General features: G+C 49.8%; 1 protein-coding gene across 2 annotated transcripts in view; it reads right to left on the bottom strand.

Moving 5' to 3' along the window:
- Positions 1-1,992: 1,992 nt before the first annotated feature.
- The window catches only part of Smad7 (SMAD family member 7), a 30,696-nt gene continuing 20,367 nt past the window's right edge, over positions 1,993-12,321 (bottom strand). For both annotated transcript variants that reach the window (XM_070029182.1, XM_070029183.1), the window contains exon 4: positions 1,993-4,015. In XM_070029182.1, coding sequence (XP_069885283.1) covers positions 3,477-4,015 — 539 coding nt within the window. In that variant the 3' untranslated portion in view covers positions 1,993-3,476. The remainder of the gene's footprint in view (positions 4,016-12,321) is intronic.

Raw genomic sequence — 12,321 nt, 5'->3', positions numbered from 1 at the left:
GCAGGGAAGAACCAGCTACCAGCAGATGCCAGTCTTAAGCATTCTTCCTTCCTTCCTGCCCTCCCAGACAGCCACTCCACCGGGATCCTCGTACTCACACCGAGTTCCAGCCTCCTAGAGCAGCTTCTGCCTCCCAAATTCAGAGCCTTAATAAAAAGTTCTAGTAGTGGGGCCAATGGAAGGCAGTCATGTCATGGCAGCACAGAGGACTGCATCAAAGAGCTCCACAGGACTGGGATCCTGATGGCTCTCCTCTCACGTGACCTTGGATAAAGCTTCCTTTTTTTGGGGAGGGGGGGAGGGGGGTAGTCATGGAGCTTGAACCATATGGTCCTGGGCGTTGTCCCAGAGCTCTTCAGTTCAAGGCTAGCACTACCACTTGAGACATAGAGCCATTTCCAGTTTTCTGGTGGTTAATTAGAAATGAGTCTCAAGGATTTTCCTGCCTGGGCTGGCTTTGAAACCATGATCCTCAGATCTCAGCCTCTTGAGTAGCTAGGATTACAGGTGTGAGTCTCCAATGCCTGGAAGGCCTGCGTTTTTTTTTTTTTTTTGCAGAGGGTCTTGGTGATTAACCAGTAGTTCTCCCAAATGGTTAGCATGGTGCCTGGCACCGCGGCATAGCACCAGTAAGTAGTGATGGTTATCTCTGACCTGGTGTGCTGACACAAACTAGTACACACTAAATGAGTGACCACTCCCTAAGGCAACTTCTTCCAGACCCAGCCCTCATCGGCCACAACCACCCTAGAGTTAATTAGAACCATCCTTGAAGCGTTTTCCAAAGATGGTTCTTTGTACTTATACTGCACTAGATAATGAGAATGGAGGAGGGTTTCAGTTCAACTAATACCCATCCACCCACGCCCAGAAGAAAAAGAAAAAGAAAAAAAGCTGCCTGGAAATACAGTGAGCCTGTCACCTGATGTGAATGAGCTGGCTCAGGTGACCGTTTGGCAGTAGTGAATGAATATTTCTCGCTACACAATTGTATTATAATTCCCTTTAATGAAAGGGTAGTGCCAGGAGGCTGTCAGGAACAATTTGGCAAAACAAAAAGCTGGCAGTTCTGCACTGGCCCTCCAACAAGGGCTCTTGAAATTGTACTGGTTTGTGATCATTTGAAATCTTAACCCCAAAGAATGTAAGTTCAAGATTGCTGACAGACACCCGCATGGCCGTTTGATACCCACTTGGGTCCATCTCAAAAGGGTTTTTATTGGTGCCAATACTGACACTTGAATTGAGGGCCTACGCAACTTCCCTTAGCTTTTTCGCTCAAGGCTGAAGTTCTTCAGCAACAGGCTGCCTGACCCATGATTCTTAGCCTGAGTAGCTGGGATTAGAAGTAGCCTGAGCCACTGGCACCCAGCTTTCACACTGAGTTTAGACTCCTTGGATGGACCTGAAAACTCAGCTCTAATCAGAAATGGCAGAAATTCCAGGTCAGCTGATAGAGGGATGACACTAATAAAATCCTGCACTGGGCTTCCAGGGCTGGGCTGAACAAGGGGACCAACACTAGAGGAGCTGTGGGGTGGGACTCACTCTCCATGTCTGTCACCAACACTGCCGCCTAAGGCCACAGTCCCATGGACACCTGTCTTAAAATTGAGCCTGAGTCCCTCCTCCAGAAAAGGTATTGTAGGTCTGGAGTATAAGACCTAATGAGTGACTGGTTCTTGGGGTTAATTGTCCATCTAGTCTTGATCCAAACTCCTTCCCCAGGTCACACCCTCCCCCTGAATTCTACCAGCTGTGAAACATCAGCCACAGGGCTCTCTCCCATGACATATTCAGGACACCAGCCAGCTCTGCCCTAATGCGGAGGTGATGTCAACATCTGTAGTCACTACTTGAAAGCCCTTGTTTATGGCCCCAATGCCCCTTGTCCCCACTCCACTGAGCAATGAGAAGCCCATCTTTCCCTCCCCTCCAAGCAGAAGAAAAAGGAGCTGGAGGACATGGAATTAAGTATACATTTCAAAAATTGTTTAATGGAACATAAACTCCTTTAGAAAAACATTCAGCTAGGTGATAACACCCATAGAAAAAAACACCAATCTCGTGTTTATCTTTTTTTAATTTGGCATTTGTTATTTGCATTTATATTAAAGCAAAGTGCATCTTTCCTTATTTTTTCTTGTTTATACACATTGCACAATACATAAATAATGATGCTTATAAAACGTCTTTATATTTACAAGTAATAATATATTTATATATAACATAAAATACATTTTTCTTTAATAAATCTCAGGTTTTTTTCAGGAGTCCTTTCTCTCAAAGCACTACAATGCTAAATTTCCAATGAGAATGCTTCTCTTGTTCATTTAAACCTTTGTAGTTAGAAAAATAGCTTATGTTAAAGTCTAAACATGCTCATTGAGCTAAGAACAGTGTCAAAGTATCATACGAGTGTATGAGTTGTAGAAGAAATGGGAGAAGAGCTGGGTGTCAGCCTAGGATGGTACCTTGGGTTAAGATGGAACGAAGGGGCTGCATAGCAGGTCCCTTCCAGGGATGCCCTCCCTGGTCTAACGTTGGAGCCCAACACGGAGGCTGGGAAGGGAACCAAAACGCTGAGCAGGCCTTTGGAGAAACCTGGGCAGGGGACAGGCTGAAGGGCCTGAGAGGGAAGTGGGGGAGCAATACTGTGACAGGGCCACCCCAGCAGCCCCTGGGAGGCCCATCTCAGAAATCCAGGAGCAGATGGCCAAAGAAGACAGACACAATGGCAGCGGGGTGGCAGGAGGGGAATAAGAAGGATGAAAACAATTGGTTCTGGTTCTGCCTCTAGCAGGCTCACTTCTCAGAAGCCTGTGGATAGGCCTGTGTCCTAAGGTGGGGGCGGGGATGGTAGGATGGGGCTTCTGCAAGCTGGGGCAGTCTTGTTCCTGGCAGCTGCTGAGACTTAGGCTACCAGCCTGCTCAGGTACTGCCCTCTGCTCCACTGAGCATGTCCAAAGAGCTGAGACACAGCTGGAAAGCGCACGCCTCTCAGCTGGGGATATCCGTGAGGCACACACAGAACACATCTTTTCCCCAATCTGTTGTTCTCTCTTTCTCTCACACACACACTCACAAATACACTCATTCACACATACACTCCTGACAAGTGAAATGCTGACCCAAAAGTTGAAGGGGTGCTCCCCTTCATACATGTGTTTTCTGGGGTTGACTCCTACTTCTCCTTTTCCTAGCAGAGTATCCTGCCAACCACACCTGCCCCTCAAAAAAAAAAAAAAATCAACAGTTCTTTTCATAAGCTATTTCTCAAAGAACACAAAACAGACCACAAAACAAGGACAATTAGGAAAAAAAACCCAACAACAAAAACCAAAAGACCAAAGAGTTTGCATGAAAAAGCAAAGCACTCAGAAGGAAAAGATTAGCAGCAAAGTAGTTTGAATGGTGGCCTGCTCGGCCCACGCTCTGTCCCATCCTGTCCCCACAAGCCAGGCTGGCCCTTGTAGCTACTGGTTGTTGAAGATGACCTCCAGCCAGCATGGGCAGCTGCTGATGAACTGGCGGGTATAACACTGGCCCCAGCCCTTCACGAAGCTGATCTGCACGGTAAAGCCTGTCCACGGCTGCTGCATGAACTCATGGTCATTGGGCCGCTGCAGGCTGTAGGCCTTCTCATAGTCAAAGGCCTTGATGGAGAAACCGGGGAACACCTTGTGCACCAACAGCGTCCTGGAGTCCGGGTTGTCCAGTGTGGCGGACTTGATGAAGATGGGGTAACTGCTGCGGTTGTACACCCACACACCATCCACTTCCCGAGTCAGCTGGATGCCGCAGCCAATTTTGCTCCGTACTTTCTGCACCAGCTGGCTCTTGTTGTCCGAATTAAGCTGTCCGAGGCAAAAGCCATTCCCCTGAGGTAGATCATAGAAGATGTCCAGGGAGGGCTCCTGGACACAGTAGAGCCTCCCCACTCTCGTCTTCTCCTCCCAGTATGCCACCACGCACCAGTGTGACCGATCCCCAGGCTCCAGAAGAAGTTGGGAATCTACAAAACAAAATGGCAGACATGGTTGGTGGCCGTGACCATGTTTCTTTTCCTCTTACAAGCAAAGCATATACAGATACAGCTACATGAAAACCAAGTCATCTCCCAGTAAAGACACAAAGGGATCCACACCCTGGTGGCTCACTCCTGTAAATCCTAGCTACTTAAGAGGCTGAGATCTGAGGATCAAGATTTGAAGCTAGCCAGGGGAGGAAAGTTCGTGAGACCCATTATCACCAACAAACTACTCAGAAAAGTCCGGAAGTGGAGCTGTGGCTCCAGTGGCAGTTAAGAAAAAGAATCTTTAGGGACAGCACCCAAGCCCTGAATTCAAGCCCTAGAATCCCAGTTCAAGCATACACATGTACATACACACGCACAGGTGCATGCGCACGTACACACGCATATGCACACACGCATACGCGCGCGCACGCACGCGCGCACGCACACACACACACACACACACACACACACACACACACACACACACACACACACACACACACACAATGGGGCAGAGGTGAGCCTGCACTAATCAGCAGCATCGACATCTTGATCCAGCAAGAGCAGAGCCCTGCCTTTCTCTAGGTCTAGGTAGGGTTCACCGGAAAGCTTACTCCCTCTTCTCCTGAGGAAGCCAGAACACAAGCACCTGGGCCCGCCTGCCCATTCCCTGCAGAGAAAGATAGCAGGAAACCTTATCACACTTCTCAAACCTCAAAATAGAGCTCTCCTAGTCCTTTATCATCCAAAGAGAAAAGCTAGGGGCACTGGATGGTGACCTAGTCAGACCCTAGGTCAGCAGGCCCAAACTCTAGGACCACCCTGAGCTAATCTCTCAGTTCTGATTAGGCCTTGGTCATAAGGGACCACTAAATGGTTAAAAAAAAAAAAAGAAAAGAAAAAAAAAGATGATGGTGGTTTGGAGCAAAAAAATCTGCCTTTTTAATGTGCCAAATCACAAGCATTAGCCCAGGTGGGCGGGCATTAGCCCCCCAAATCCAAACAAGGCATCCCCATACCACCAGGAGATGCTGAGTCTAACACATGTGACCCATCCTGGGAAGTTCCTTTGTTCTGCTACCATCCTCCCCAGTGACCCCCGCCCTCCTCCACTGAGCCAGGGGTGAGTTCTAAGCAGAACAGATAGCTGCTAAGCAGGGGCATGGGATGGAAGGAACAGAACTGTAAAGGGGGATCGTGTGGAGGGAAAACTCCCCTCCCCCACTGGCATCCTGCTGCCTCCTTAAGCTGGAGCCAGGAGCAGGCAGGCCTCAGACTGGGGACCATAAATCTCCCGGCCCAGCCAGGCTGCAGGAACGCTGTGGTTTGTGGCGGCAGGGTGGAGACCGGAAGTCTTGTATTTGTTAACAAAAAAAAAAAAATGGGTTAAGGCAAGGGGGAAATATGCGAGGGGTTCAGTGGGGGGAGAGGCCAGAACTGGGGGTTTTCCTGCTCTCCTGAGCCAGTGGGGTTGAAGGAGGGGCCAGAGGTGGGGACTTAAGTGTGGGAGGGGTTTTGCTGTGGGCTTTGTGTCTGGGCAACTAAGGTGATGAGGGCTGCCATGTCCTGGCTCCCAGCAGGCTGGTAACCCAATGCAGCCCGGTGCACCTCTCTACTCAACTGTAATAGTCATGTTAATACCTAGGGAAAGTAACTGCCTCCAGTCTTTTTTTGTTTAAGCAGCAACCAAAATAAAGGTGTCTTGTAGAAGGTTGGACAAACATGTACAATGTGACCCACTGAGGCAGGTGCACCCACAGACAAACCCAGAATGGTTATTCCTCCAAAAGCCCCCACAGCTGGCCTTCCCTATACCTGCCCAGACAGCTCCACACAAAGGGGAAGCCAAGGGCTCATTCCTTTCCCTCCATCAACACCACAAACCTGCCTGTCACCATCCCCGCCCCCCACTACCATGCAGTTACAAAATCCAGCGCGTGTGCCCGTGTGTGCGCACGCGCGTGCACGCATGTGCGTGCACACACAGTGGAACATATGGAAAAACAGGAGAGGGACATGAGCTCTGAGCAGAAGGTGACTCATCAGGCATTAACTTGTTTCTGCAAAGTATCCATCAACTGCTAATAAACTCGTGAGCGCTGGCAATCTTTGAACTTTTTTTTTTTTTTTTTTTTTGCTGAAGGAGCTGTGCTCTGAAGGCCACACCAACGACCCATAGCAAGCATGGGGGAAAGAACACTCCTGGCTTCAGGTTTGCCGGGCTGGGCAGGCAAAGGGCCTTCTGGGAGGCACAGAGTGTCCCTTTGCTGGGAGGAGGGGGTTTTGAAATGCCAGAAGCTCCCTGGCTTATTATCTAGGACAACAAACCTGGGCTGGAAAGGAAGGCTCAGGGAGTGGTTAGGAGGCAGGGAGGGTGGCTCAGGAGACCCCAACCAGCTCCACAATGCTTTGTGTCATGCAGACCAGCCCCAGTGAAACCTGGCACTTGCTAGCAGGGAGCAGGAGGAGCTGAGAATTCAGTTGCCCCCTCCCTCCCCCAAGCCTGCTGGCTGCCTTGGGCAAGGGGTGGGGAGGGCCTCGTCTGCCAGGCAGGCCTCTAGGGGCAGAGTGAGCTGGGCAAGGCTGGGGCCTGAGGCTTGGGGGGGCAGAGGAGGAAGCACGCCCGGTTTCTCTTTCATCTGCACAGCTAGTCTACCCAGCAATTTGCTGCCAGACCAAAAAAAAAAAAAAAAAGGCCTTTTTTCTGTTGAAGTTAATGGCCCAGCCCAGATAAACAGCAGCGTGTGGGTGTCTCTGTATGTGAATAAGGATCCTGAAAGCCTGCATCCCAATCCGCCACAGGGAGACCAGACCTGTCTGCTCTCTTGTGCCTCCTGCCCCCTCCCTGCTGCCCCAGCAGACCCCCCCACCGCTGGCTCCTGCCCAGACTGTTTCTGAGCACAAATTTCCCGCTCTGGTGAACCCACTTGGGCACACAGCAAAGGGCCCTGTGCCCCCACTGGCACACACATACCACAGCTGACATCATACCTTCTGGGGCCCCAGCAAGATACCCCACAATGGTAGTACAAAGATAGGCAGATGACCACCGTCCCCCCTTGTCCTGAATTCCCCACTGGGCTCATTTCTGGGAATCACCCAGCATCATCTCCACAAAAGCAGTTCCCTGAATTGGGCCCACAGCCCACAAGAGTCTCCCCACAAAGGTCGGGGTGGGTACTTCACTCCTGGGGCTGCCCAGGACACGTGGCCATAGCTTGAGAAAACTCAGGAGTAGGAGGAAGAGGCTCAGAAGCCCAGTTCTGGCTTCTAATCCTGTTGCTGGCGCTGAAGCTCCAGAAGTAAAACTTAAACTTACAGTCCCTTGTTAATTTCCCTGGGTTTTATAACCTTTTCCGGTAGTTTCAACAACTTTTTCCCCTCCCCGGACAGAAAACTGTACAGGGGCTTGTTTTAAAACTGTATGCGTTCATTTTAAAGCATCTAAAAGAAAAGCTGTGTTGTAAAACACACACACATACAACTCACTAATCAGATGCCTGCGCACAACTTTTTTATTACAGTTGAGGGAATTTTTGGATCCATACCAGAAAAATGCTGAACTGCCTAAAATGTCGCTAAGGTGTTTTCCCCACTCCTCCCCTTCTTCATTGTCCTTAAAGCATTAAGTCAGCAGGGGCTAGGGCTGGGGAGATCTCACCACTGAGCAACTGCTCCCTGCCCCCTACAAGGACTTGGCTTGTTACCCAGGTAACCCAGGTGAGTGAGCACACCAGGCCTTTCTAGAAGACCAGCAGTTCATGAATGACTCTGGAACCCCAGTCTCAACCACACAGGGTGACCACAGTCAAGGCCACATTTTAAGCAAGGAAGAAATTTTCCTTTATCAGATATTTAATTTGAAGGTGTGTGAAGATGAGGAAGAAGAAAATCGAGTGTGTGGGGGGGGGGGAGGGGGGGGGAGAGAGTGCTCCAGCTTGGAAAAAACCATGCGGGAAGACAGGGAGAAACCTCTGTGGGACTCTGAGAAAACAATGGGGTCCACAACTAGTGTTGATTGAGGGGATCTCCACGAACTTGAGGAACGAAGTTAGTGCAGACAGAGGTTAAATGTGCTAAACTGCTAGGGCAGCAGGTGGGGGCTGCCTGAAACACTAAACAGAAAGGAAGGGGGGCTTGGACAAATCTCAGCTTATAATGGAGTATGTCCTAGCCTAAGTTGAATGGGACCAAGCAAGAAGGGAGACTGGGCACAAACTGCTCCCTCAGCCCCATTATGCTGATCAAGGGGCAAAGGAAGGGCAGAACTATAGACACAGAGTCTCACACAGGGCAACCCCTGAGCATAAATACAGCCACACCTCACCTCAGATGGGTCCAGAGTCCTCCCTTCTTAGGACCCAAGCACCACCAGCAGCTGCCCCATTCCATCCTTACTTTTCCATCAGCCATCTCAAAGGTTAACAACCCCAGCCACCCTATTTCTCTCCCTGCCAGGAAGCTGCTGTTCTGAGCTTACCCAAAACACTTCAGAGACAAGGCCAGAGAGGGACAAAAAGGGGACCCAGCACCAATTCATCCATACTAGTCTCACTGCAACAAGGACCTTCGTAGATCTCTTCTTTCCAAGAAGCAAATGACCCAGATCAAATACCAATAGGTAAAGCTGACTGAGGAATCAGAGCCTGGGGTTGCAACTTCATTTAGAACATGCATGAAAATACTGCCTAAGGCTCTGGCCTGCTCGTAGGCAGCTTGGACAACTCTGGACTTTCAAAAGCAAGTCACCCAGGGAGGCTGGAACAGATACAAAATGCTTCAGGTTAAATCTCAGCACTGAGAAAATGCCAGAGTCTAGTCCATCACTGCTGAGAAAAGTTGGATTTTTTCATTCTGCAACACCTCTGACAAGAGGGCTGAGCAGGAGAAATCATAAAGCCTTCTTCAAAGACCAGGGACTGTCTCCCAACCACTGAGGCCAACCAGCTGAGGCTACTCAGCTTAGGGAGTCCCACACAGGGCACATCCCAAGGTAAGCTGACCAGTTATGGAGTCAGACACTCCAGGGCAAATCTACTGGTGCCTCCTTCATCTCCACAGACACCCCACTCCCCCCCCCCACACACACACCCTGCCGCCCACAGGGTAGGTGGAGAGTTCTTGGCTAGTACTGATACTCAGTAAGCAGTTACTCCATCTAAGCCCTGTATGGGTGGCTCCTAATTGCCCTGTAAGGTTGTATAGTATATTACTGTCCTCTCTTAAAGGGGAATGAGACTCAGAGATCCAGGTCAAGTACCAAGGAGCCAGGCTGGGATTCAGGCTCCAGCAATTGTTTGGGCTAAGTATGGGTGGGCAGTCACCCCAGTTCCCAATGATGTTTTCAAAGTCCCCCAGAAACATATGGGGTCCAGCTCTCTTGTACAAGGAAGTGAAATGGCTTCTTTGCTAACAAGTCACTCTGTGGTCTTGGCCAAGAGGCTTGCCCTCCTGCGAGTGTCAGTTTAACCTGTCCATAAATAAGATGAAGAATCAGGGCAAAAATGGACCCATGGGTCCCCTTCGGACTCTGACGGTGTGTGATTGCCCTGTGACTCACAACTGCGACCAACTGTGCTGGTTCCACTTGGTTTTACTGCCTTCAGGAGAGCGTAAACCCATTTTGAGGAACAGGGCACATTTTGGCGTTGATTTACAACAATAAAATGAAACAAAGAGAAAGAAGGTTTTGTCATGCCCACCTCTAAACCAACTGTTTGTGGTTGTTTCTTTTCTAAAGCATCACAAACTGAAAAATATTCTGTGAAAAATATTCTTTCTCTGTTTTGTCACTCATCACTTTCAAGAAAAGGTGAGTTCCAAGACAGGGTCTCATTGTATTTCCAGTATGTGCCCAGGCTTGGCACTCAAGACCTCCCCACCCATCAAACACCCTCCTACAAACTTTCAGACTTACACACTTGGCAGGATCCTGGTTAATAACTGTGCCTTACAGACAAATCCTGATGAGTAATCAATTAGCAATATTAAGCTGTGCTTTCATTCCCACCACCAGGGTCCCGCCCTAAGTCCCAGAGTCCATGTCTGAAGGTGCCTCTTAACAGCACACAACTTTGCCATCAGAGAATATAACTGAGGGACAGAGGAGGCAAGACACAAATCAAAAGCTCCTGTGTGTCTGGCCAGTCGGGCTGACGCGGCTTCCTGTGGCCCTGTGTTCAGCCATGCAAATTATAGCATGTACCCAGCTGCCTGCAGCCACTGCCCTTGGAGGCCAGCTCTGCCCAGTTCTGAGAGGCCTGAGGAAGGGTGGGGGCTCCCAATCCAGCCAAAACTCCATTCATAATGTTTACAGTAAATGGGCCTCCCTGGCTGCTGTTTAGAGTGCATCCAACCTAATTACCTCTCAACTTTGAGTTGAGGCTCTTCCCCCACGTGCTGCACCAGAGAGAGGAGTTTGCACACCTGCACACATGGAGCCCCCAGACCTGCGCGGCATTAGCTGCTGCCCATTACCCTGGTCACTGTCCCCCACCTCCTTGGAAAGACACAAGAGCTGGGACAGCTGTGCAACAGGAAAAAAGAAATCTGTGTTCAAGAAGGACATTCAAGTCAAATCCCACCAGCCACCTCTAAGAGCCCAAGGACTCCCCCAATCCAGACTGGACTTCCAGGTGGGGAGCCAGGGCAGAACACTGTGAACACACAAATGCAGAGGAAGAATCCAGCTAAAGAACTTTTTTGTAAATCACGGTCTCTGTTTCTTCCCTGCACTGACCATGTGTAAGTATGTTAACTGCATGTTAAAATGTGATCAAAATCTTTAGAGATACAAACAAGCCAATTTTTCCAGAAGGACCAAAACAAACAAACAAAACCCAGACCTAAAGAACCATTTTCTTTTTTTGGCCTGCTTTTGCTCTGAACCTCACTTCAATAATGCCCTGGGGTACAGTGACCCAAAAACAGGCCCTGCCCTCCCCCCTTCCCCCATGCCCCACCCAGCTCCAGCTCAACTTGGGGTTTTTCTAGAGGGTAGAAAAACTGTCGGAAGACATGGAAAAATACAGTGAGAAACAAAAGTCCTTTTCATCCCTCCCCTCCCCCAGCTCCCCTTGTTCCATAACAATTATGAAAACTGTTGGATGGGAAGGCATTTTGAATATTTACTGCATTCCAGCCAATAAATTCCAGTGCGGGATCTGATGGAAAAGCCTCCCGCCTCTCCAGCACACTCCTCCCGCCCCAGCTCACTCCATCCCTCAGTTCTTTCTTTTACAACTCAGGCCCAGGGCCTGGCCAGGCCAGAGCCACATTGTACTTACAGAGAAAAACAACAGAACGACAGCCTGGAGACAGTGTGCAGACTGGAAAAGTTAATCATTACTTCTGTCTGCCTCTGTAATCTAATCTCCCCAGCTTGGACACACTTACTGCTCAGCCATCCCAGCCCTTTCACCCCCAAAGCACAGGGGACCTCCTAGACCTAGGACCCCCTCCCTTCTAGTTTGAGACCAAGGGAATGGAAAGGAGAAGCTTCTCTTAGGCAGGGGCAACATGCAGGGCCTGTCCTTGAGTGCTGTGTGGGCCACAAGTCACAGTACTTCTTGGCTCTACCTGAGATGGGCTTCCATCTGGCTGGTGCTTCTGCAGCCAGCACCACTGGCTCCATCCAGGGGATCAACTTAAAAACTGGTAAAGGCTAGGCTCACACATAGCTGCACCGGAGGCTGAGGTCTGAGAATCAAAGTTCACAGCCAGCCTGGGCAGTAAAGTCTATGAGACTTTCACCACTAAAAAGCAGAAAGTGGAGCTGCGGCTCAAGGAGTAGGGCACTAGCCACCCGGACCCTGAGTTCAAAGCCCTAGGACCTGCGTGCACACGCACACGCACACGCACACACAGTGGCAACTTGGTAAATCTTGTATGTGTATTTTACCAGGAAAGGAGGGGAGCGGAAGAGGATGGAGAGGAGGCTGGTGGAGAAAGGGGAAAGAAGCCCTCAGTAATAAATAAGATAATAAGGACTTTCAACCTTGCTTAAGGCCCTGAGTTGGGGGTAGTAAATAAGCCCCTTTCCATACCCTTCTAATGCCCCTCTATACACATGCAGCCTGCAATCTGCCATCTACCCTCCTGAATGAACAGTTACTGAGTTGGGGCTTCCCTACAGGGTTGAGTTTCAGCTAGGCTAAGCCCTCCACCTAAAAATGTATGCAAATGGGACTAGGAAGGTGGCTCAGTGGTAGAGCGCTTGCCTTGCATGCATGAGGCTCTGGGTTCGATTCCTCAGCACCACATAAGCAAAAAGAAAAGTAGTAGAGCACTAGCCTTGAGCTGAA

Source organism: Dipodomys merriami, unplaced genomic scaffold (genome assembly GCF_024711535.1).
Source record: "Dipodomys merriami isolate MVZ:Mamm:240054 unplaced genomic scaffold, mDipMer1.0.p SCAF_2, whole genome shotgun sequence".
In the NCBI taxonomy this organism is placed as follows: Eukaryota; Metazoa; Chordata; class Mammalia; order Rodentia; family Heteromyidae; genus Dipodomys; species Dipodomys merriami.
This window is presented reverse-complemented; position numbering and strand designations above follow the sequence as displayed.